At 54.9% G+C, this 25,420-nt stretch overlaps 2 protein-coding genes across 6 annotated transcripts; both read left to right on the top strand.

The window, feature by feature from the left end:
• The first annotated feature begins 2,627 nt into the window (after window positions 1-2,627).
• CHKB (choline kinase beta) lies at window positions 2,628-6,224 on the top strand. 3 transcript variants are annotated; one of them, XM_027108166.1, is made up of 11 exons: window positions 2,628-3,103; window positions 3,292-3,400; window positions 3,707-3,820; window positions 4,015-4,148; window positions 4,406-4,501; window positions 4,689-4,747; window positions 4,835-4,916; window positions 5,046-5,154; window positions 5,297-5,400; window positions 5,695-5,776; window positions 5,922-6,224. In XM_027108166.1, exons 1-11 carry the CDS (start codon window positions 2,880-2,882, stop codon window positions 5,994-5,996), a joined length of 1,188 nt encoding a protein of 395 aa, XP_026963967.1. In that variant the 5' UTR covers window positions 2,628-2,879; the 3' UTR covers window positions 5,997-6,224. The 3 variants fall into 3 exon arrangements, with proteins under 3 accessions (XP_026963967.1, XP_026963968.1, XP_026963966.1); XM_027108165.1 differs by having other exon boundaries at window positions 2,639-3,103; window positions 3,707-3,910; XM_027108167.1 differs by lacking the exon at window positions 5,695-5,776 and having other exon boundaries at window positions 2,634-3,103; window positions 3,707-3,910.
• A 122-nt stretch (window positions 6,225-6,346) lies between these two features.
• CPT1B (carnitine palmitoyltransferase 1B) lies at window positions 6,347-15,019 on the top strand. Of its 3 annotated transcripts, XM_027108164.1 has the most exons (18): window positions 6,347-7,467; window positions 7,821-7,960; window positions 8,274-8,451; window positions 8,664-8,765; window positions 8,956-9,093; window positions 9,194-9,271; window positions 10,194-10,301; window positions 10,377-10,461; window positions 11,094-11,289; window positions 11,572-11,757; window positions 11,927-12,032; window positions 12,130-12,246; window positions 12,659-12,823; window positions 12,902-13,036; window positions 13,132-13,284; window positions 13,827-13,940; window positions 14,449-14,541; window positions 14,680-15,019. In XM_027108164.1, the coding sequence occupies exons 1-18, from the start codon at window positions 7,327-7,329 to the stop codon at window positions 14,761-14,763; spliced, it is 2,319 nt and encodes a 772-aa protein (XP_026963965.1). In that variant the 5' UTR covers window positions 6,347-7,326; the 3' UTR covers window positions 14,764-15,019. The 3 variants fall into 3 exon arrangements, with proteins under 3 accessions (XP_026963965.1, XP_026963964.1, XP_026963963.1); XM_027108163.1 differs by having other exon boundaries at window positions 7,352-7,960; XM_027108162.1 differs by having other exon boundaries at window positions 7,352-7,960; window positions 9,170-9,271.
• Window positions 15,020-25,420: the final 10,401 nt, after the last annotated feature.

Here is a 25,420-nt window from a genome sequence, read left to right as displayed (position 1 = left end):
AGTACTTCATTTTCAGCTCATACCAACACATCGAGCTGACCCGTCTGTGAACCAGACCTAAATTTTTCTTCCTGTCTGCTAAGAAGCACTGGTACAACAAGGTGGGAGACGTGCGGGCCACAGCCACCTCTTCCTATAAATGACCAGTACTCTCTGGACAGACTGGGGTCCAAACCTTTTTCATTGGGCAATGAATTGCTACTGAGCCTGGTGGATTTGCCAGTATCTAGTTTAGGACAGGCAGATTTGGTCACATGATCATTTGATGCCCCATAATCAGGCACCCAGTCTCTAATTGGGCCCCATAGCGTGTCAGAAGCTGCTTTCAGTTGGTGAGTAGTTCTTCTCTGTAGCTGGCATGGTCTTGCTTCAGAACCCTAGGGGTGAGCACTCCAAATCTCCCGTTGGAGCCTACCGAAGGTGCTGCACAGGGTCCCTATCTGCCACACACAAGCCATAACCCATTGGTTCTATTAAGAGACAGGGGAACCCATCCTCCAGTGTGGATCTTCACCAGAGCCCTCCTTTGCTCTGGGCCCCATTCAAAACCAGCAGTCTTCCAAGCCACCCGATAAACGGGTCAGAACAGTATTCCCAAGTGTGGTACATGCTGACTCCAAAATCCAGAGGTGCATGGAGTGGTAGGCCTCATTTTTCATGTTAGGGATGCAAGATGCAGCAACTTGCCCTTATCTCAGAGGTGACAGCCTGGTTTGCCCTACAACACTGCACCCCTGGAAACTTCACTGATGACAGGCCCCAGAACTTTTGAGGGTTTATCTCTCATCCTCTGACATGCACTGTCTTACCAGGGACAGAGCACTTGTCACTTTCTTCCTCACCGTGTCCAATTAGCATAATTTCAACAGTTTTATGGAGAATGTCCAGATGATCAAGGTCTCAACGATTACACTGTGACAGAAAGCATGACTTAAAACAGACTTGAAGTAAGACAATGTATACGTTTGGCTGTCCTTCCCATATAAAAGTGAACTGCTTTTGGAAACTTACTCTTTACTACTGGAAATGGAAAGGAATGTTCACCACATCCATTGCATTATCAGGTGCCAGAGGTGCATTAATCAGTTCCAGTACAGATACCTCACCTGACACAGCTGCTGTGATTAGGGATACTAATTGGCTAAGTTTGTGGTAGTCCACCATCATTTACTTGAATCCATCTGGATTCTGCAGGGGCCACTCAGGTGAATTGAAGGTGATGTAGTAGGGATTTATGTCTTTGAGAGTAAGCAATCTCTGCAATCCCACATGGAATGCAGCATTGGAGAGGGTGGGGAGTTTCAGAGGCTTCCACTTCGCTCTTCCTACCATGACTCTTCTTATTCCACAGATCAGGGATCAATGTACAGGCTCTCCCCACCGCTAGGTATAATTACCCCAAGTATGTACTGGGACCAGAGAAGTGACCTCAACACTTGGGTCAGGACTCTGTTTATCATCTGACTTCCACAGCCTCCACTCAAACCAGTGACTCATGACGCTTCATATACCCTGGCACACGTGTCACCTCAGATCTTGTATCCAACAGCCCTTGAAAGGTCTGGATAGTCCCTTTTCCAAAGTAAATGTGTTACTTTGTTAAGAGGCGCTGGGTCCCTTTGGGGAAAGATTAGAGGAATATTTTTTTATGTACTTATGGTGGCACTGTAGGATCCTTTCTATAAGAGACCAAGCCTCCCTTTCAACCAGTGGACTCCAGGTCTCAGAACTGGCTCAGATTTAAATACAGAGTGAGGGATCATGATTTCCCATTGCAGTGACTGACATTTGCTTTCTGATCACCAATTCTTGATTTTTTTCTCGTTATTCAAATCAAACACCACTCAGGTCAGCTGTTCATCTACTTCACCCCAAAGAACACCATGGTCCAACAGCGCCACAGATCCCCGTGGATCAAGTCTTCCTGGTCGCCACTCCAGCATGGGGCAGAAGAAATGCAAGGAGGCATTTCAAACTGCTGCGGTGGGACAAGGAGACGTGATGCAGCCCCAGGTGCCTGCTCCAAGCTGTGAGCCTCTCCTCCTGGGCTTGATTTTAGGTCTGGAGGCAAGAGGGGTAGTGGAGCAGGACATGAAGACAGTGGTTTCAAGCAGGGTAACAATAGCCTCCTCCAGCGGCGGGCTTCAACTGACAAGGGAGTCTCAGCGGTGAGGAGGGATTTAAGGTTACGCATCAACAAATGTTTATTCGGCACCTACCAGGTGCCCCACACTCCCCACCCCCTAGATGTGAGCCACACACACACACTCTCTCCCTTTCCCCCACACTCAGGACTCGCCACACTCATTCAACGGCCCTCTTCCTTGCCCAACTGCCCCGGGGGCCAAATCTGTACAGTGAGGGGCTGCCGCCGCCGCTGCCCGCGCTGCCCTGTCCGCTCCCAGATCCTGACGAAGGCCCACCTCGCCTCACGAGCACTTTCCCGGTGACACCGCCTTTAGGCGCCGGACCGGCTTCTCAGCCCGGTACGCGCCACCCGCCCACGTGGTTCGCTCACGTGACACGCCACTGCGCCGTGGGCCCTACCGCTCAGGACGCTTCTGATTGGCCCGAACCATTTCCTGCTTCCGGGTTAAGGTCCAAACAGCACTGTCTTTTCGAGCGGCCCCGCCAAGAGAGAGAGGCCATTGGCCTTTGCTCTGAGCAGGGGCGGGGCACAGCCTTCGGAACTAGCACCCGGACGAGGGTCTCCGAGACAGCCGAGCGGCGCCGCAAAGAGCCGAATAGAGCCAAGGAGACCCGAGTACGACCCGAGCAGCGCAGGCTGGCCGGAAGCGGAGCCGAGCGCAGCCGGAAGGAGCCGAGCGCGCCCGAAGGGTCTGTGCGCGGCGGGGCGTTGGCCGAGTCAAGCCCGAGCCATGGCGGCTGAGGGGACAGATGTGGCCAGAGGCGGGGCTGTTGGAGGCCGCCTGGCCAAGGGCAGCTTGCGGCAGGCTATGTGCCCCGACGCGGCCCCGAGCCGGAGGCGCGGGTCGGCGCGGTCGCGAGACGCCGAGCGCCGAGCCTACCAGTGGTGCCGGGAGTACTTGGGCGGGGCCTGGCGCCGAGTACGGCCGGAGGAGCTGAGGGTTGACCCCGTGAGGTGGGAGGTCAGGGGTCAGCCCCTCTTGTGCGCGGGCCGGGGTCAGGCTTAGGCTCGGGCCCTCGGGACACTCAGCGTTCCTGGGCCGGGGGCGGGGCAGGGCCGGGAGCTACGGGGGGGCGCGGGGGCTGGACGCCGGGCCGGTGGAGCGGATGGCGGGCTGAGCGCGCCCTGCTGTGGGTCTGCAGCGGAGGCCTCAGTAACCTGCTCTTCCGCTGCTCGCTGCCTGACCACCTGCCCCGCGTTGGCGAGGAGCCCCGGGAGGTGCTGCTGCGGCTGTACGGGGCCATCCTGCAGGTGAGGAGGGAGTGAAGGCCGCAGTGGCCTCAGGTCCTCTCACCCAAGTGTGGCAGGTGGTATGGTCCCCACTAAGCAGTTGAGGACACTGAGCCTTAGGAGCTAAGTATTTTGTCCATTGTGATACTAACGCCTGCGCTCTGGAGCCCCCGGGCAATAGAACAGGAAGTCCAGATAGAACCAACCAAATAGAACCAGATAGAACCAGATGTGGTGGGAGGAGCAAGAAGACCCTCGGGTTTGTCAGCGCCACTTTGCCTCTGGCCCCTTGTGACCGTGGTCCCTTCGCTGTCTGTTTTTCTTAAGGGAGTGGACTCCTTGGTTCTTGAAAGTGTGATGTTCGCCATCCTTGCAGAGCGGTCACTGGGGCCCCAGCTCTACGGAGTCTTTCCAGAGGGCCGGCTGGAACAGTACATCCCAGTACGAGCCCGGCCCCGACCTCCCCGAAGCATCTCCTTCCCCAGCCCCTATTCCCCTTCCCAATGTCTGCTTTCACATCCCTCACCCCAGGTAGGGAATTTTCCCCAAGCCCTGACTTCCCCCACCTCCGTTGCCCCACCCTTCCCCCCTCCTGCCCCAGCCCCTTCACCACCCTGATAGGTTCCTGGGTGCAGAGCAGGCCACTGAAGACGCATGAGCTTCGAGAGCCCGTGTTGTCTGCAGCCATCGCCACGAAGATGGCCCAGTTCCATGGCATGGAAATGCCTTTCACTAAGGAGCCCCACTGGCTATTTGGGACCATGGAGCGGTGAGTCGGGGGCCTCCTCAGGGCTCCTGCACATAGGCCGAACCCTCATGTTGGCAGTTACTACGCTGGGGTGTGACTGAATGCATCTAGTGCTCTGTCTACCTCTCCAGCTGAGTGGATCAAGTGTCCCACTGTCTAGCATGGTTTCTCACACAACAGGCTTCCAAATGATTGCCAGACAAGTCATTCGGTGACCGAACGGGTAGGACAGAGGGGAGGGATAGCAGAGTGAGTATATCCTGTTCTTGGGGCTTCAGGTATTTAAAGCAGATCCAGGACCTACCCACCACTGGCCTCCCCCAGATGAACCTGCTGGAGATGTACAGCTTGCAGGACGAGATGGGCAGCCTCAGGTGAGGGCAGGCAGGATGGGGCAGGGGTGGGGGGTGGGGACAGAAGAGCACAGGAGATGTGCCAGGCACCTAGTGGGGTCCTACCCAGGATTTGCTGAAGGCTGGGGTCAGGGCCTCGCCCATGCGCGTGCCTCTGACCCTCCTTCCGTCACTCCTGCTCAGGACCCATGCCCGTGTTCCCCTGCAGGAAGTTGCTAGACTCTACCCCATCGCCAGTGGTCTTTTGCCACAATGACATCCAGGAAGGTAGGAGAAGGCATCTGAGTCTCCCAACCTCAGGTGAGGGGGGCCAGAGGACCCTGGAGTGACCAGAACCTCACCACATTTCTCCAGGGAACATCTTACTGCTCTCAGAGCCAGAAAACGTTGACGGCCTCATGCTGGTCGACTTCGAGTACAGCAGTTATAACTACAGGTGAGGGTAAGAGGATGGCCTCCCATGGGTCTGTTCCCACAGTGCCCTGGAAAAGCAGACCAGGCCTTCATCTCTGCATCCCAGCTGCCCAGCGTATTTGGGGACTGAGTGTCCACCTTATTCCCTCAGGGGCTTTGACATTGGGAACCATTTTTGTGAGTGGGTTTACGATTACACTCATGAGGAGTGGCCTTTCTACAAAGCGCAGCCTGCAAACTACCCCACCCGGGGACAGCAGGTATGTGGGCCAGAAGCTGGGAGCAGAACCTGGCTTAGAAGGGAGAAGGAGGTTGAAGTCTGGAAGGAATGGCGAGCAAGGGTGTTAACTGGGAAATGCTCCCCAGTCTCCCCATTTCCTGACTCTTGTCTTTTGATTTCAGCTCCATTTTATTCGCCACTACCTGGCAGAGGTAAAGAAAGGTGAGACCATCTCCCAAGAGGAGCAGAGGAAACTGGAAGCAGATTTGCTGGCAGAGGCTAATAGGTGAGGAAAGACGTGTGGGGCAGGGGTGGAGCAGGGTGCAGAGGCAAGGGGGGGAATGTGGCAGGTAGACTCACTGGGCTGCAGGTTAGGGGTCAGTGCAGAGTGGGGGCAGGAAGTGGGGATGAGGTCTGAGGCTGATGGGGAAGAACAGTTTGAGAGTGGGAAGAGTCAGGACAGGGTAGGGGTTAAGACGATAGGGGAGAAGTTAGAGCTTTGGGGCTTGACCAGCCTGGAGGAGGGGGTTCAGGCAGTGCCAAATGTGCTCTGAACCCCCCTTTTCCTGCTCCCCCTCAGGTATGCTCTGGCATCTCATTTCTTCTGGGGTCTCTGGTCCATCCTCCAGGCATCCATGTCCACTATAGAATTTGGTTACTTGGTAAGTAACCAGGTTGGGTGAGTTAGGTGTGGCGACAGGGTGCAGCAGAGGCCTTGGACCCTCTAGGCCAGCTGTGGGCAGACTGAGGGGGGTGTGGGGTGCTAGTCCCAGCCCTTTTCACCAGTGCGCGGGTTTCCTTCCTTAGGAGTACGCCCAGTCTCGGTTCCAGTTCTACTTCCAGCAGAAGGGAGAGCTGACCAGCTTCCACCCCTCATCCTGACTCGCCACATCCCAACTCCTTGGATTTCTCCTGGAGCCTCCACGGCAGGACCTTGGAGGGAGGGACAAAGGGGAGGCCCTGGGGACTGGGCTGAGCCCGAGTGAGACTGGGGTTAAGGAGGCTGACCTTCCCCCTCACCCCCCGAGTTTGAGCAGGTCCCCACCGCAGGCAAGTGGGCAGAAGCCCTGGGATGTGTACCTTAAGACAATAAACTAGCTTCTTCCTTCACACCGTCCTAACCCTGCTTGGGTGCGGCGGCAAGTACCGACCAAGGACTGCACACAGACTGACAAAGGGGCCACTGCTAGGAGCCTCAGTTTCCTCTCCTGAAAAGCGTGGCTGTTGGGTGATCTGGGCTTGAAAGTGGTTAGGGGTCCATTCTGCTGTCCCCCACCCCGGCTCCAGCTTAGAAGTGATAAATACTCAGAGGACTTGGGTCGGGCAGTGGGGAGTTACGGGGTACAAAGAGGGCCCCGGGGTGGGGCTGCCCAACCCTGAGCACTGGAGATCAGGGAACAGGAGGCACAGCTGACACACTGGTGACCTTTTCCCTACATTCGGCTATTTTTAGCTCTAACGCCACCATCCTCACGTGAGACCCGTTGGGCGCCCCAGGCTCTCAGACCTTTGAGCCATCTTCATCTTGCAGAAACCCGGCTCCCCCCCCACTCCTGATTCTCGCCTCGGAGCCGGGGAGATTCTGGTTGCCAATCCCTAACTGTTCTCTCAACCCAAATTTGGGAGTGGGTGTCAGGTTCCCGGTGAGGGCGGGACTTAGGTGGCCGGGCCTGAAGGACGTGGGGACACAGGCCACAGTGACTGTCCCCACAAGCGGACAGGAGCACACCCGAGCCGTAAGTGGAGTTGGGGGTGGCTCTGGGCTGCCGGCCTGGCCCAGGGCTCTGAGCCGGCAAGTGGGGCGGGGGAGGGGGGTTGAGGCTGGTGCCAGGGTCGCACGTGGCAGCGCTGGGGGTACGCAGACCCCGCCTCACTCCAGACCAGACCGACTCCGCTTCCGGGGCCCCTCTAGCCCCCACCCCGAGGCCGCCCTACACTGTCCTCGGGATTCCTGACGTTTTCAAGGCCCTGACCCCCTTGCGACCCCCGCACCATCGCACGAAGGTTCTGCGGCGGTTGGCGAGACTGGGGGGCCAGGGGTGGGGCCTCGGCGCTGCGGGTGGCCGACCCAGGGCGGAAGGGGAGGGAGGCGGGCTGGGGGCGCGGCCAGTGCCCAGGGGCGGGGCCTCGACGCGGGCGGCCGAGCTGCCCGCACACCCTCCTGCCACCTCCCAGGTGCCCAGCAACTCCCAGGTGCCCAGCAACCCACAGGATGGCGGAAGCGCACCAGGCTGTGGCCTTCCAGTTCACGGTGACGCCAGAGGGGGTCGACTTCCGGCTCAGTCGGGAGGCCCTAAAACACATCTACCTGTCCGGCATAAACTCCTGGAAGAAACGCCTGATTCGCATCAAGGTGGGCGCAGGTGGTTCTGGTCTCTTCCAGCAGGTGCAGAATCGAACCTTCCAGGGAGGCAGAGGCTAGGTGTCAGCTGCTGCCCATTGTCAAGGTCCTCCACCCCCATCTCGGCTGACAGCTCTGTGGAGTGACAGGCTCCAGCAGTGCAGAAACCAGAGGGGTGCTCAAGGCGTGGAGAGGAGATGGGTGTGCATGAAGTGTCAGTGGGACACAGTAATCAGGTGCTGCAGGTGTGGGAGTGTGGAGGGGGGCCCACCAGACGTGAAGGAGAAGTGAAAACAGGCAAAGACTTCATAGGTGCCTGCTTACCCCAGTCCTTGCTCTGTGAGCATTCCTGTTTTTGCCCACAGAATGGCATCCTCAGGGGTGTGTACCCTGGCAGCCCCACCAGCTGGCTGTTCGTCGTCATGACGACACTGGGTTCCTCCTACTGCAACGTGGACATCTCCATGGGGCTGGTCTGTTTTATCCAGAGATGGCTTCCTGAGGGGTAAGAAGTGGGGCCATGAGAAAGGGCTGGGTGGGCTCCAAGGCCAAGGTTCCTGAGCTGGGCAGTTACAGGACAACAGCCATTGGAGGTAATAGGGGCAGCCCTCCCTGGGGGCGACCACCATCTCAGTCCCTACTTCTGTGACTTCGAGTGTGACGCACTCAGAGGCTCAGATGTGAGTGTGTCCAGGGAGTTTTTCCTCCCTTGGTGCCTCCCCCGAGATGGCTCACATACATCAGGACTGCAGAGTCAGAATCTCCCTGAGGTTGGTCTCAAGTGGACCCCCCTGCAGTCCTCTCCCCTTCTCTGATAGATGTGGCCCCTACCGGAGCCCACAGACACGGACACTTCTCAGCATGGCCATCTTCTCCACGGGGGTCTGGATGACGGGCATCCTCTTCTTCCGCCAAACCCTGAAACTGCTGCTTTCCTACCACGGTTGGCTGTTTGAGATGCACGGCCAGATCAGCCACTTCACCAGAGTCTGGGCTGTGAGCAGAAGCTGGTGGAGGGGTCCAGGCATCGGGTTTGAGACCCCAGGGCCTCACTTTGGGTTCTGAGCTGGAGGGGACAGCCAGGCGGGGCACTGGTGCCTGGCGGGGTTTGTCCCGGTTTTGAGGGTCTGGGGTACCCCTCCAGTGTTTGCTAGTTTCCATTCTTTCCCCCAGCTTCCCCCTCAACATTCTCCACTCTGTACTCCCAGATGTGTGTCCGCCTTCTGTCCGGCCAGCGGCCTATGCTCTACAGCTTCCAGACATCTCTGCCCAAGTTGCCCGTGCCCAGCGTGTCAGCCACGATTCATCGGGTGAGGGCCTGGGTCAGACATCCCAGTGGGCAGGGCAGGCTGGACTCAGAGAACTTATCCAAACATAAGGGACTGTCCCCTACAAAGAGTCGGCTTGAGAGGGAGCAATGGGGCTGGGCTTGGAAGAAGGTCAGGACAGAGGCAGCTCTTGCTGACTGGCCCTCACACGGGCAATAACTTGGCTGGACAGTACCTAGAATCCGTGCAACACTTATTGGATGACGAGGAATATTACCGAATGGAGACGCTGGCCAAGGAATTCCAGGAGAAGACTGCCCCCAGGCTGCAGAAGTACCTGGTACTCAAGTCATGGTGGGCAGCCAATTATGTGAGTTCTACCTCCCGGGCTTACCCTCTCCCACCCTGTGTCCTGGCTGCTCACAGCCCACCCTCCTCTGCCCCAGCTCCAACCTCCCACCCACCCGCAGGTGAGCGACTGGTGGGAAGAGTATGTCTACCTTCGAGGCAGGACTCCCCTCATGGTGAACAGCAACTATTATGTCATGGTAAGGGCTAGAGCCACATGGGCTCCTGTGTGCTCAGCTCTGTCCCCAGCTCTGGTCTCAGGGCAAGGAACCTGGACGACAGTTCAGAGCCCTAGTGGTGGTTTCTGTAGGCAAGTGGGGGTTCTGAAGTGAGGCCTGAAGGAGAGGGAAGATGCGGGGGTGGGGGTGGTGGTCATATCCTGGAAGAATAGTCAGGAAGCAGCTCGCAGGCGATGGGGATACTGAGGGTCTGGAGAGCCCAGTAGACCCCACAGGCTGATACTGTCACTCCCAGAGTTCCTCAGGCTCACTGTTCTGCCCAGCTCAGGCGCTCTCACTTCCTTCCTTGTTCCCTCGCTGGCTTTCCAGCCACAACTTCCCAGCCGTCCTGACGCCATTACCAGGGAACTTCCTTAAGTGTGTCTTAAGCAGATCCAGAGCTGTTTCTTGTAGAGCTCAGTGGGTCACTGTCGGTCCCTATCCCACGTGACTGACCCTTTTCCTGCTCCTAGTACAAGACTGTGCACAGCCAGCTGGGAGAGGCTGCCCAGCCACTGCCCTGTGCACCTCTTTGCTCTCCCACTTCCAAAGCACGTTTCAAGTAGCATGCTGGCATTTTCCTCCTCCACAAAGCTGTCTTTCCAGAAACCTATATGCAATTTGTCTAGACCAGAGGTTTTAAGCTGTTCTGTAGTGGCAGGACCCCTTCCTCAAAGAAAAATAAACAAAACATCAACAAATACAATGGGTTTGGAAAAGCAGCTCAGGTCGAAGCCAGGGCAGGGGGTTATCTGATCAGTAGTTATGCATTTCACTTCTTGTACTTGGTTCTCAGAGGGTGTGCAGGATGGACTGGGGAAAGGGGGCAAGACACCCCAGACAGAGAGATGCCACTGTGCACACCTGTCGCAGCCTCCTTGCAGGCTCCGTTCTCTCCCTGTAGGACTTAGTGCTCGTCAAGAACACAGACGTGCAGGCAGCCCGCCTGGGAAACATTGTCCACGCCATGATCATGTATCGCCGTAAACTTGACCGTGAAGAGATCAAGCCTGTGAGTTGGGTTGGGGGTGAGGGCGTGACCGGGAGAGGAGGCCTGCGTCTGAGCTGTGCTGGGCCGTCCTCCTAGGTGATGGCGCTGGGCATCGTGCCCATGTGCTCCTACCAGATGGAGAGGATGTTCAACACCACCCGGATCCCAGGGAAGGACACAGGTACTAGGCCGCGGCCGGGCGCCCGCGCTGGGACCGCAGGATGGAGGCCGCCCCCTCCCAGCTGTGGGCCCACCACGGCCAGATGCCCTACCGCCTGCTGGTCACCAAGCGTCCTCAGTGTCTCAGGGTCATGTAGCTGCGAAAAATAGTTTGTGGCCGATACTAGACACCTGCTGTTTACAGGCACGGTGCTAGTCCTGGGACCCTGGGAGACCCAGGTCAGAGCCCCTCCCCTGCAGGGGCTCACAGTTCGGGAGTCTCCCGTGCAAAGATCAACAGGAGGCCTAGTGGAGCTCCCCGCTCAAGGAGCCTGTAGAGGAGGAGGGGTGGGCTCGCCCAGGGCCCCCAGGGCCGCCAAGCAGCACCCGCATTTCTAATGCCAGGACAGTCTGTGGGATTTCCTAGAGCTTTGGTTTTCTCTTCTGTGCAATGCCTCATGGGACTGTGGTTGGCATTAAATGACAGACAGCGAAGCTCAGGGCATGGGGCCTGGCTTGGTGCCAGCAGATTCCACCAGGCGAAGGGTCCATGCGGTCACCTGGTGTGAGGCTGGGGGGCCATCCTGAGTGGCATGGGGGGAGGGAGGAGCTCCCTACCTTCCCGCCTGAGCCCACCCATGGCCTCTGCCACAGACGTGCTGCAGCACCTCACAGACAGCAGGCACGTAGCCGTCTACCACAAGGGCCGTTTCTTCAAGTTGTGGCTCTATGAGGGCTCCCGCCTGCTCAAGCCTCGGGACCTGGAGATGCAGTTCCAGAGGATCCTGGATGACCCCTCCCCACCCCAGCCTGGGGAGGAGAGACTGGCGGCCCTCACCGCAGGGGGAAGGTATTGGGGCCCAGGTTCAGGCGCCGTGAGGAGAGGAGTTGGGTCCTGTGTGCCACCCTGGAACTCGGCCAGAGCCCTCAGCAAGGGAGGAGCGTGGGCCCCAGCGTCCTCTGCGTAAACCAGGACCTGTGGTCGTAAGGGGCGCGGCAGGAGGGTAGCTGCTGTGACCTCTAACTGCTGGTGGCTAGGTGGGGGTGTGTGGAGAAGGGGGACACAGATCCTGGGAGGTGCCCTCACGCCCACAGGGGCCCCCCCCCGCTCACTCTGCCCTCCTGCCCTCAGAGTGGAGTGGGCTCAGGTACGCCAGGCCTTCTTCAGCTCCGGCAAGAACAAGGCTGCCCTGGATGCCATCGAGCGCGCTGCTTTCTTTGTGGCTCTGGATGAGGAGTCTCACCGCTATGACCCCGAAGACGAGGCCAGCCTCAGCCTCTACGGCAAGGCCTTGCTGCACGGCAGCTGCTACAACAGGTACCGCACCCCCAGCTCCACTGCAGGCCCCACCCCGCCCACCCCTGGCTCCTCCCCTGCCCCGCCCACCTGGGGGGTCCTCCCCTGCCCCGCCCACCCCGGGCTCCTCCCCTGCCCCCGGGCTCCTCCCCCTGCCCTCACACCGCCACCCCATCTCCGCCCGCTGCAGGTGGTTCGACAAGTCCTTCACTCTCATCGCTTTCAAGAACGGCCAGCTGGGCCTCAACACAGAACACGCGTGGGCAGACGCCCCTATCATAGGGCACCTCTGGGAGGTAGCAGGTCCTGGGAGAGGTCCTGCAGGGCAGGGGCGGGGCGGGGACCGGGGCAGCAGGGCAAGGACGGCCTCTCAGCCTGACCTTGCCCCTGCAGTTTGTCCTGGGCACCGACAGCTTCGACCTGGGCTACTCGGAGACTGGGCATTGTCTGGGCACACCCAACCCTGTGCTGGCCCCCCCTCAGCGGCTGCAGTGGGACATTCCTGAGCAGGTGTGCGGGCCGAGAAGGGGCAGGGGTGGGTGTGCGAGAGTGACAAGTGTCTGAGATGCCCTGTGGCCCTCCCCTCTGTCCCAGCCCCACCCTCAGGGTAAGGGTCCAGAGTGTCTCATGGTCCAGACTGGCTACAGGGAGAATAGAGACCCCAGGACTATTTCGGGGCTGGAGAAAGACATGAGGTGTGAGCTCGTGTCCAGGGAGTACCTGTCAGTGCTTCCTCCCCGACAAAGCCCAGCCAGGCATCTGTGCTGATGCCCCTGGCTTGTCCTTTGCGTCTCCTTCTCCTGAGGATGTCAAGCACACTGAGGCCTGCCCAGCCTTGCCTACATCCTCAGGCCTCCTGGACGTGACCCTGGAGTCCTCCTGGAGAGCTCTGCCCCCAGCTGACCCCTCCGTGTCTTGGCAGTGCCAGGCAGTCATCGAGAGCTCCTACCAGGTGGCCAAGGCGCTGGCTGACGACGTGGAATTGTACTGCTTCCAGTTCTTGCCCTTTGGCAAAGGCCTCATCAAGAAGTGCCGGACCAGCCCTGACGCCTTTGTGCAGATCGCCCTGCAGCTGGCATACTTCCGGGTAGGAGCCCCAGGCCACTGAGCAGGCAGGGGTGGCACCAGGGCCCACTTGCAAGATTCATCCCTCTGTGTTCCGTAGGACAGAGGCAAGTTCTGCCTGACCTATGAAGCCTCGATGACTAGGATGTTCCGGGAGGGACGGACAGAGACCGTACGTTCCTGCACCAGCGAGTCCACGGCCTTTGTTCAGGCCATGGTGCAGGGGCGCCACCTGGTGAGCCCCCCGTGGCCTCGCGCTGACGTGACCGCTCGGCCTCCTGCCTGCTGTAGGGTCAGGGCTACTCTTCACTGCTCGGTTTCTGCCCCCAGAAAGCAAACCTCCAAGATCTGTTCCGGAAAGCGGCTGAGAAGCACCAGAATGCGTGCCGCCTGGCCATGACAGGGGCTGGCATTGACAGGCACCTCTTCTGCCTTTACGTGGTTTCCAAGTTCCTGGGGGTCAGCTCCCCTTTCCTGGCTGAGGTCAGTGTTGATGGGCGTGCCCTCTGTCCTCAGGCCCTCTCCTGGTGGGTCTTGGCCTGTTTTCTGTCCGGACAGCTGGGGCCAGTGTTCCCGGCCCACACGCCACCCAGGCCTGTGGACTGGCACCAAGCGGGAGCCTCCCCCTCGTGGAGTGGCTGTTGGCGTGAGGGGGGATGGACAGACAAACATGATATGTCAGGTGGTGGCAGCGCTTGTGAGAGAAGGGCAGAGGCTCAGGGGAACCGGGGCGTCCAGGTGGAGGGAACCTCCAGTGCCCGGACATTGACACTGAGGCAGGAGTGTGGGATGTGGGAGGGACAGTGGGAGGGGTGGGGGGCGGAGCCAGGGGACGGACAGACAGGTCACCTGATGGTGGGTTTTGTGCAGAGGCTGTGATGGTGAGAACAGACTAGGGGACCACGGACAGCAATCAGGAAGGTCCTGCGTCCTGTCCCTTCTGCATCCTTAGCCAGGACGGTGCCAGGCTCACGCACCTGTCCGCAGGTGTGCGTGGCACCTGACTGCCGGCCTCCCTGTTGCAGGTGCTCTCAGAACCCTGGCGCCTCTCCACCAGCCAAACTGCTCAATTCCAGATCCGCATGTTTGACCCAAACAAGTACCCCAATCACCTGGGTGCTGGCGGTGGCTTTGGCCCTGTAAGTGCCCTTGAAGGTGGACAGGTGGGAAGGACCAGGGGCTAGGGTGTCAGCGGAGAGTGCAGGGCCTCGAGGAGGTCAGGCCAGAGGCAGGAGCACAGCCCTGGACCTGCCCTGCCTGGAAACAGGATAGGTACCTGTCGACCCCAGCAAGAAAGGTGGCTGGGACCCCACCCATGTTGACACCCACTGCTGGAGTGACCCTTCCCGGGGCTTCTGTACCCTCTGAAGTGGGCTTATGGAGACAGTCCAGATATCCCACTGAGACACTCATGTGGGCTAGTTTGTCGGGGAGCTAGAGACCCCCTGCAAACGTGAGGGGGGCCTCCTGAGGGAACCTGAGGTCCTGGAACCCCCGGTGGGGTCTTCTCTTCTGTTTTCATACTGTTTCCTGGGGATGGGCCCTTCCTGTGAATCTTGTGGGCAGAGCAAGGATAACATCAGCTTGGCTTCCAGATACTCAAGGTTCAGTTCACCTCTTCTTCTTCACCCCTTGTGCTGCCCTCAGGTAGCTAATGATGGCTACGGGGTTTCCTACATGATCGCGGGTGAGAACACCATCTTCTTCCACGTCTCCAGCAAGTTCTCAAGCTCAGAGACAGTGAGTGTCTCCTGCTCCCACTCAGCCTGAGGAGGGGTCGCCCCCCAGGGCATGTCTGGCTGGGGAAGAATCCTTCCCTGTGGGGACAGAGGGGCGGGGGCTCACCTGGAGGTTGGTCTGAGCTCTTGACTCCCGCAGAATGCCCAGCGCTTTGGGAACCACATCCGCCAAGCTCTGCTGGACATCGCTGATCTTTTCCAAGTTCCCAAGGCTGACAGCTGAGGGCTGGAGAAATGCCAGCTGCCCTTCTGTCCCCACATTGTGGAGGAAGGGGCCTGTGGTCCGCTTGCAGGCACAGCGGTGGCCGTGCACAGGTGCCCAGGCTCCAAGGACACCTCTGGAAGCAGGTGCTCCCTGGGCAGACGCTGCTCCCTGAGGGCTCAAGTGGTGGAGGTAGGGCTGGAGCAAGAAGGGAATCTTCTTTTTGTTTTTTTCTTGCTAGATGTTAATAAAAATAAAGCTGTATAATTCTATTTTAGCCCTTAAGTACCTGTGTTTTTTGGTGGGGGAACTAGGAGGCCCTTCCCCTGCTCCGGCCTGAGGCCAGGGATGTGGCAAGGGAAGGTCTAGGGCTGGAGACTATTTGTGAGAGGTTCTGACCTGCTTTGAAAGGTGGGTCTCTGCTGTCTACACCCACATACGCACTTGGAATAAATTCTTGCTTCAGAACGTCCACCTGTTCCCTGGGCCCATTTCTGTTTGTCTTCCGGAGAGTGGGGCCCTCTGTGCACGGACATGTCCTCTGCACCCCCTTGGGCTGGAGCACAGCTCTGTAGAGGCCCTCGGCATAGGGAGAAGCTACAGTCCCAGGCCTGAGGTCTGGGTGCCAAGTGGTCATGTCTGTGAGAGGGCGCACAAGATAATCTGGAGCAGCAGATGCTCCTTCCCTTGGGTCGGCTTTTTTATTAAAATAATATTACGAGTAAACAAAAAATGATTATGGAAAGTCTAAGCAGGTACTCAATTACTACTGCTGCATGCCTAAACGAATGTACTCTGGTAGGCGATGAGAACCGGACATGAATTAGATACACTCCCAGGCCTTCTCTTATTAACCAGTGTTTATTGAGCAACCACCGTCTACTTGGCTCTGTGCTGGGGATTCACTGGTGAACAAGGCACCCCCTGCACACGGGGAATTCACTACTCAGTGAGGCAAGCATGGAGCAGGGAATTCAGGCTCTTGAATAATCCATTTAGCAAATACTTACTAAGTGCTACAGTGTGCTAAGCTCTGGAATACAGCAGTGAACAATCCTTCCCTGTGCGGCTTAGAGTCTAGTGAGGGAGACAGGCAATAACCAAGAAGAATGAGCAAATGACATAGTAAGTCAGAGGGCAGATAAGTACTAAGGAGAGAAGTAAGGGGAGGGAGCAATGGAGGGGTGGATGGCAATTTCAGACAGGGTGGCAGAGGCAGGCCTTCCTGAGTGGGGCCATTTGACTCAGACCAGCAGGAGATGAGGGTGCAATCCATGTATGTACCTGAGGGCAGGGTATTCCTGGCCAAGGGGGCAGCAACAGCCAATGCTTCAGGGTGGGAGGAGCCTGCTGTGGTGGAGGAACAGTACCCGAGGGCCTGTGGCTGGCGTGGAGTCGGGAGCAGCAGGAGGGGACAGGTGGAGTGGCGCAGCAAGGGCCCTGTAGGCCAGGCTCTGGGTTCTCCAAATGATGGGGGAAGCCACCGGGGTTGGAGCAGAGGGTGACATAATCTGTTGTAAACTTTTAATGGGATCACTCTGGCTAACCAGAATATTAGAACAAAGCAGGGTGTAGTAAGGTTAGAAGCAAGAAGGCCTAGCAGAGGGTACTGCTCATGGTGGTGGCAGAGCTGGGAGGAATGATGGGACTAACTAAGGGATGGAGATTCAGGATGCTAGCGAGCCATCGAAGATAATTCACGTTTTCTATTTGGGTGACTGGGTGATTAAACAAGATTTTTAAACGTTGAGTTTAACATACCTGTAAGAAACATTTGTGAAAATGTCTCATAGACTCTTGAAAATATAAATTGAAAGAAAGGAGATTTAGGTTCCTGATAATAGCTTTGAAGGTTGTTTGAACACTGAGAACATGAGAAGATTCACAGGACAGAAGCTTCTAACCTCTTCTGAGTCTCTGTGAGAAGCTTATAAAAATAAATCTATGCTCACAAAATAGGACATTCCGTAACAGAGCTTTCCTGGGCTTCCAAAAGTATCTTCACAGACCTTTGCCTCTCCGGTGCCTGCGTGACCTACCCTGGGAAACTGGGATCTGGTCGGCTTCTGGGAGACATCAGCTCGCCCAGGCCTGGGAGAACAGTGAGCAGAGATTCCAACAAGCTGCCTTTTAATTAACGTTAAAATTCAGTCAAAATTCTTTTATCTGATTTGTTCTTGGTTGAAGTAAGAGAAGAAAACACAGTGCTTAACCAGGGTATAAACTTCTGGTGACCATCCACCAAATGCAAATCTGCATTAGTACCCCAGAGGTGTGCAGATCTGCATTAGTTAAGGCTAGTACCCATAACAGACAAAGCTTGAAATCTCAACGGCTTAACCCGATAGAAGTTTAATTCTTGTTCATTTTGCTGAGAGGAAGACTCTACTCCATACCATTATTCAAATAATGGCTGTTAGAAGTCCTACCTTCCTCAGGTAGCTCCCAATTTGCCTTGGGCTTCAACATCCCGCAAGTACACGGAGGAGAGAGAGGGCTCACTCATGGGAGGCTTACATGGACTCAGCCTGGTAGTGATACAGAGCATTTCTACCCACATGCCACCAGCCAGGACTCATACTGCAAGGGAGGCTGGGAAATGTAGTCTAGCTGTGTGCCCAGGACATAAAGGAAACATTTGATGAACAGTTAGCCAGTTTCGGATGCACAAGGGGATGGGCAGACCAGACACATGTCTCTGGACTCCCTGAGGGCCCATCCTTCTTGGCCTGGGCTCTGCAGGGTGTTTCAGACGCCCACCTCCACCTGCTGGGACCTCACATTCCAGACCAACTGATCTTCTCTGAGTATCTTTCGCTCCTCCACAAGAACCCTGAGCTCCAGCTTCACTCTCAATTCCTAAAGGAGGCAGGCACCTCCACACCCTTGCCTTTGCCGAACCTCCTCCCTGGAATCCTGTGCCGTTGTTTCTCAGCCTGGTAAACTCCTACTCTTCCCTGAAGCTGCCTTCATTACCCCTCAGAATTATTCCTGATTCATGTTTTTCTGGGATGCTATAACAGAAATCAGCTCTAGAAAAGTCTAAGCAAATGGTGGAATGATTGGAAGTGTGCAGGTGGCTCAGAGGTAGGAAGCAACAGCTGGAGAACCAGATTCAGAAGGGGAAGGAGCCTGGCAGCTTGGAGAGGGGACGTGGCCCAGACAGCAGACTCCTCAAGAGAGAGACGAGTCCGCACTCTATGCCCAGAACTGTCTGGCTCAGCTCCAGCTGTGTTTCCTACTGTGCCATCAGTTTGCTAAGGATCGGAATCCCTGAGGGAAAATGCAGTGGGTCCCAGGTTTGTCAGGAATCTCAAAGAGTTCAAGGTGTTCAAAACCGAAGTTAACAACCTCCCAAACTGGCTTCTCTGCCACTCTTCCCCATCTCAGCCGGTGGTGTCACCCTCCAGCGACTCAGCCATTCCTTCTTTCTCCCTCCCTTTCCACATTACGAAGCTTTGTCAAGACGACCTTCTAAATGGCTTCTGACTCCGTGTACTTCCCTCCGCCACGACCACTGCCTCCCTGTCCCCAGCTCCACCATCATTCACCCAAAAACCAGCAACAGCCCCATTTCTACTCTCCCTCCGGCAAGAGAGACTGCTTCGCCATGCCCCTCTTCTGCTTCCCAACCTTCTAAGGCGCCCATCGCCCTCCAAATAAAGACCGAGCTCCCTGGACTGACCTATAGAGGCCAGAGTGATCTCTTTAGCCTCCTCTTGACCAGAGTTTTATGTGCAGCCTCTCTAAGGGCTGAGCAGCACGCTCACGTGGCCTTGCTTGGTGATCTGTGCTTTACTGCCTGGAGGCCAGAGCGCCTGGCAGACCTCGGTTGTAACCAAGGCCCGCACCTCGCAGGTGCATGGACCTGGGCCCCTGCCTCATCTCCTTGGGCCTCAGCGTCCTCTTCTGTGAGACAGCTGCAACAATGTCGGCCACCCACGGTAGCTGCGAGACAAAATACTTGGGCCTTCAGCTGCTCACTCAACAATGGTTACTAGCACTTGCTGTCCAGTATACTGGAGACACAGTGGTCAAGCAGACGCCCCGCCGCCCCCACCCCCGCCGTGCACGGATTTACGCTCCAGGTGCAAGGGGGAGAACACTCCCATAAGGACGAGGGTGTCTCCCCTCATCTCAGCTCTACCATCCCTCGACCTCAGCCACTCTTCAATCCAGGTACTCGGCCCACCTGAGACGGAGAGCCCCAAGTGCGGGACCACGTGGGACCAGCCGGGAGCAACCCCGCCCTTTCCGCTCCAGGCGACCAGCCAATGAGACCTCAAGGCCGGGACTTGGGACCAGCGTGAGGCGGGTGTAGTCAGGTGCTCGCAGCACCGCCCCTTCCGCTCCAGGAGACCAGCCAATGAGGGCCAGAGGCAAGCTCCGGGGGCGGGTCTGGTAACGGAAAGGGGAGGGGCGTCATTCTGAGGAGCCGCCTCAAGCCTCAGGCCGCGGAGGAGGGTAGCGGAGCGGAACCCGAGCGCCGGGGAGCTGGAGGTGAGAGGCCAGCCCGCCTGGGGGTCCCGGACCCTCCCTTGGCGCCCCGACCCCCGAGTCACGGCGTCCCCAGGCGGTGCTCACCGCCTCACGCCAGACCGGTGGGGCGCCTACCGCTTCCTCACCCACCCGGCCCTCAGCCCGGTCTCGTCACGCCGTGCTCCTCACGCCGCACCCCCGGCCCCTCACCCACACGTCCTCCAGACCCCTCACACCGCACGTCCGGAACTCTGTACACCTGGACCTCTCAGCCTCGCGCCCTCCTGGACTCACGTCACACGCGTCGAATTCCCTCCCATCCGCACACCAGGCGTGGTCCGAGGCTCAGCGCGCAAGCGCAGGCGCACCACCGCAGGCAGCGCACACGTTCTGTTCGCGTGCTGTTCACACCACCACGCGCGCACGCCCCGCAGGCTCGCCGGCGCGGGTGCCCCTCGCATCCCCTCACGCTTCTCACCCCAGGAAGGATCCCGGCCTCCGTGACAGCTCTCCGCACTGCGCGGGCGAGACCCTCAGCCCACAGAGAGGGCCCCAGGCCCTGGCGTGTCTCGTGCCTCTGGAGTCCTCAGCCCCAGCACCTCAGACCTTCACCCCCCAAGGCGACCCGCTCGCCCGCAGCCCGCCATCGCCCTCGCTGCCTTGGCTCCGCTGGGCCTCCTCTCCGCCCTAACCCTGCGGTCAGCCTCGGCAGCCCCACAGGCGGGAGGGCCGTGGGCCCAGATGGCGTGGAGAGAGTGCCGTGGGCCCAGATGGCGTGGCCTCCCGCCCTCACTCAGCTCACCCTTCCCCGGGTCGCCTGCCGGGCCCGCCCCTCCCCTGAGACCCCAGGGGCCCTGCCGCGGCCTGCATCCCTCCGGGTGGCTCGCGCTCCGTCCCCAGCCCACCCGCCCCGCCCTCAGCTCCCTGCCCCTCGGGGCCTCCGCGCCGTACCCACCTCTCCTCTCCCTCGCGCCTTCGTCGCGCCTCCACCGCGCGCACGCCTCAGTTCCCAGGCCGGTTACACTCCGCCCGTGGGCTCTGCGCCCCCCGGGGTCCTGAGGATACGAGCAGCCGTGCGGCCTCAGCCGTCACTACCACTGCTCCTCGGCTGCACCTCTGCCGACCGTCTGTCCTCAGGAAAAAGCCTTTTCATTGCCGTTCGCAGGCAAGCTGGAGACCTCGAGCTTGAACAGGGACTTACCTGGCCCTTTACCCACCTGACTCCACGCGTACCTCTTTACCTTCCCTTCCCTCCGTAGGGTAAGGTGACCAGTCCCTGCGCCATCCGCAACCCTTTCTCCTGATTCTTCAGCCTTCTGTACAGCTAATCCTTTCCACACAGACCAAAGACAGGCAAGTCTCTGCCTTTGTTAATTTAAAAAACAAAAAACTTTTACTCTGTACCACCTTCTCACTATCTCCTGTTTTTTTCTACCCTCCACGTCGAAGTTTGCATGCCCTATCTGTTTTGTCTAGTGATCCATCAGTTCTTTTTTTTTAATATTTATTTTTTTTATTCATTTGGTTGTGGCAGGTCTTAGCCGTGGCAGGTGGGCTTCTTAGTTGCAGCTCGCCGGCTCCTTAGTTGCGGTATGCATGTGGGATCTAGTTCCCTGACCAGGGATGGAACCTGGGCCCCCTGTACTGGGAGTGTGGAGTCTTACCCACTTCGCCACCAGGGAAGTCCCTAAATAGGATTATCTTATTCTAAACTTTTAATCTTATTCTAGGTCTAGCATATTTTTAATAGTAACAGTGTTTTTGTTCCATTTACAAACTTAAACTTTTAATAATAAACTTAATGTATTCTACTTGTTTAAGTACCTCAGTTGTCTTAATAACAAACCATCCTACCTTCTTATATAATTCTTATTTTTTTTAATTAAAAAAAAAGTTTTTTTGGCTGCGTTGGGTCTTCATTGCTGCTCGTGGACTTTCTCTAGTTGCGGCAAGTGGGGCCTTCTCTTGCGGAGCACGGGCTCTAGGTGCGCGGGCTTCAGTAGTTGCAGCAAGTGGGCTTCAGTAGTTGTGGCTCGCGGGCTCTAGAGCGCAGGCTCAGTAGTTGTGGCGCACGGGCTTAGTTGCTCCACGGCATGTGGGATCTTCCCGGGCCAGCGATCGAATGCATGTCCCCTGCGTTGGCAGGCAAATTCTTAACCACTGCACCACCAGGGAAGTCCCCATGTAATTCTTATAAAAATTATAAGTAAAATTTACAAATATTGTAAACCTCAAGTTCTCTTAAATGTCCTAGAACTCCTATAAACTTACTAAGACTGTGACTTAAAATTACAACCCATAATCAATTTCACATTTTAAACTCCAATGACAAAGCTGAGCTGCTACTCTGGTAGACCCGATTCTCTTAAACATTCAAATGCATATAATAACAGATAGTCAGGACTTCCCTGGTATCCCCTGCTTTGTGAAAGTTCACTTTACACCACTCCACTTTTATGAAAAACCTACATTAGTACCTGTTTCACTAACCAAAAGAAATATGAAGAGGATTTTGGCTTTTATAAAAAAAAAAAAAGGTAAAAAATGAAAATAGCGTCCTGCATTTGTTTTGCAGCGAGCCGTATAGAGGCAGTGTGCACCCCAGCCCTGAGAGTAGCACCGCCAAGCGCATTCCCGGGTAACTACACTCTGCATCTCAGCATCAGGCTGCCACAGCTTTGAACTTTGTCTGTGAGCATCTGTGCTTTATCTTGGTTTATTTTGTGCGTTCATTAGCAAGATGTGTCCTAAGGTAATTGCTTCTTTGCCTTATGCCATTTTGGCTTATGAAAGGTTTTATACAAACACTCTACTTTTGGATAGTGGGGAAACCTGTAATTCTAGTTTTTATGCTCTTAATATTTCCTATCTTTATTCCCTACCTTCCCAGAATTATAAGTTATTCACCCATATGATTTTTAGAGTGTCCTTCTCTTGTACTTTTTATTTTTACTTTATTTATTTATTTTAAAATTGAGGTATAGTTGATTTACAATGTCGTGTTAGTTTCAGGTGTACAGCACAGTGATTCAGTTTTATGTATGTATATTTACATTCTTTTTCAGATTCTTTTCCTTATCGGTTATTACAAAATATTGAGTATAGTTCCCAGTGTCTTGTGCTTTTTAGAGTTGTCTTCTCAGCTTGCTGAGATTTCATAATGATCAGAGGACATTGGCTGGGGTTCAGTGACTCTGTAACAGTCTGCACTTGACTTCCGAAACATGACCCTCCTGGTTCTCCTTCTGCCTCTCTGGCCCCTCTTCCTCAGTCTCTTTGGCTGGTTCCTTTGCATCTCCCCAGTCTTGATGTTGGGCCTCTTCTCCATCTGTGTTTTCTCCCTTGATCTCTCCCATTCTCATGTCTTTAAATATCGCCTATATGCTGATGACTCCCAAATTTCTATCTCTAGCCTACCTTCTCCCCTGAATTCATTTATTCAGCTGCCTACTCACCATTCCCACTTGGATGCCTCATAAGTATCTTAATATGTTCAAAACTGAGTTATTTCTTTCCCATGCAAACTATCTTCTTCCAGTCTTCCTCCGTCTCAGTTAATTGTACCACCATTTCTGGTTGCCCAGTCAAATGCCCTAGCATTGTCCCTGACTTCACATTGACTCATCAGCAAATCTTGTCAGCCCTGCCCTCAAAATATACCCTGAACGGTCCTCCTTCACACTACTTGCATCAGTCCTATGCTGATCTGAGCTGTTCTCTCTCACCTGCATTATTCCAGTGACCTCCTCCTAACTAGTCTCCCTGCCTCCACCCACGTCCATATAGCTATTCTCAATCTAGTGATTTATTAACATGTAAATCAGATTATCACCCTCCAGGCTCCCATCTCACTCAAAGAAAAAACCAAAGTCTTTTCAGTGGTCTCTAAGGCCCACCTCAATTTCACCCACCAAGTTTTGACCTTATTTTCTACTACTCTTCACTTCATTCTCTCTACACCAACTATACCACCCTTACTGCTCTTCCTCCAGCTCATCCAGCAGGCTCCTAGCTCAGGGCCTTTGTTCTTACTATCTCCTCTGCCTGGGATGCACTTTCCCCAACATATCTGTATGGCTCACCATTCTCTCACTTCCTCCAGCTCTCTAGTCAAAATCACTTCAGCAAGGCCTTCCCTGCACACTTATCTGAAGTACAGCCACTACCCTGTACATACTCTCTCCCACCCTCCACCTCCAGTTAACTTTTTTTCTTTAGTACTTATCCCCTCCTTATATTTATTTCACTCATTAATCTTGTTCAAGGATTTTAATGTTTTGTTCACTGCTGTATCTTCAGATCTAAAATAGTACTCAATAAATAAGTGTTGAATGTATGGATAAAATAATATAAGTGGAACTTTATAACTTAATGAATTGAGCAAGCAGTCCACACGACTTAGATATGAAGTATGTAATTACCTACTTCTTTGCCTTCACGTAGATTTTTGTAACCACCCACGTGATAGAATTATTTTACTCCATTTTGTACTTCCTTAGCTCTTTTGTAAGAAAACTGTAGAGATTTTTAACTTTCCAGAGTTTTGTGTTATTTTCATGGATATCTTTTCATTACATCTCTTGTAAATAATAATCTCTATTTACAAGAGATTATTATTATATTTAATAATATCTCATTACATTTTGGATCTCTTAAGACTTTCAGCTATTTTGTCACATCTTGGAACTAGATGAGAACAGGGGCAGTCGGGAGCTAGCTTATGAAGGATCTTATATCTATAGTAAAGAGGTTGTATTTTATCCTGAAAGAAATAGGAGCTATTGAAGGATTTCAAACAGTGTGACATGGTTAGTTTTGTACGTTAGGAAAGGTCACTCTGGGAGTGAACTGGAAAATAGATTGGACAGGAGGAAGCTACAAGCAGGGAGACCAGTTAGGAGTCTATGCCAATAGTCCAAGTGAAAGATGAAGAGAGCTTGTACCACTAGTTCCAAACTTTATATTTTTAGCTTCAACCTATCTCCTGAACTCCAGGCCCATGTATTCAACTGCCTATTTGTATCTCCAGTTGGAGGCCTAATAGGCATCTCATAGTAGTAACATGTTCAAAATAGAGCACCTGGGAATTCCCTCGTGGTCCAGTGGTTAAGACTCCAAGCTTCCACTGCAGGGGGCACGGGTTTGAGCCCTAGTCCGGGAACTAAGATCCCACATGCCACACGGCACAGCCTAAAAAAAAAGAAAAGCACCTGGTTTACCTTCTAATCTGCTCCTCTCCTACTCTTCCCCATTTCAGTTAATAACACTACCATCCATTAAGTTGTTCTCACCAAAATTAGAAGTCATTTTACTTTCTCTCTTCCCATCACTTGCCCCTGCAAACCTTGACACAAGTCCTGTACCCAATTCTGTTGGTTTATCTTCCAAAATATAACCAGAACACTTCACTTCTCACTATTCATATTATCACCGAAGTCCAAGCCACTGTCATCTCTAGACCACTTTAGTGCTCTCCTGCCTAATTGGTCTTCCCACTCTTTCCTCCTCTCAGCCTTCTGCAGCAGTCCATTTTCCAAACAGCAGCTGAAGTCTGCTGTTACCTTAAAACATAATCACATAATCCCCTGCTCTCTCAACCTCCAGTGGCTTTTCCGCACTGTCAAAATAAAACCAAAGTTCTTGCCTACTTAGTTGATCTCATGTCCTACCACTCTTCTCCTCAGCCCCATTCTCTATTCCTTAAAACACACCAGGGACACTCCCACTTTTTCTTGAGCCATTCCCTCTGTCTAGAACTCTTCCCCTAGATCTTCACATGACAACTCCTTTTTGTCATTCAAATGGCAGTTCAAATGTCACTTCATTAGAAAGGACTTCTTGGACTTTACAAGCCAAAGCATTTCTCCCCATGAAAAATCTTTATTACACCATCCTTTTTATTTTCTTTGTAGCAGTGACCACAAACTGAAGGTATCTTTATGAAACTGTTAACTTGGCTATTATCAGTCTCTCTCCCTGGAATGGAAGCTCCATGACAGCATCCAGTCTATTTGGATCCTCAGATATGCTGCAGTGTCCCCAGAGCCATAGTAGATGTCTGGCACATAGTAGATGCCCAGTAAATCTGTAATCAATGGTGGATAATGGAATGGACCTCAATTAAAGCAGCAACCTTGGAGAGAGGGAGGAAGGCAGTGATAGGAGAGACTTTAAAGAACTGGGCCAGGCTATGATCTCC

Source organism: Aethalodelphis obliquidens, unplaced genomic scaffold (genome assembly GCF_003676395.1).
Source record: "Aethalodelphis obliquidens isolate GAN/ISIS:26980383/991018 unplaced genomic scaffold, ASM367639v1 scaffold8, whole genome shotgun sequence".
Lineage (NCBI taxonomy): Eukaryota > Metazoa > Chordata > Mammalia > Artiodactyla > Delphinidae > Aethalodelphis > Aethalodelphis obliquidens.
This window is presented reverse-complemented; position numbering and strand designations above follow the sequence as displayed.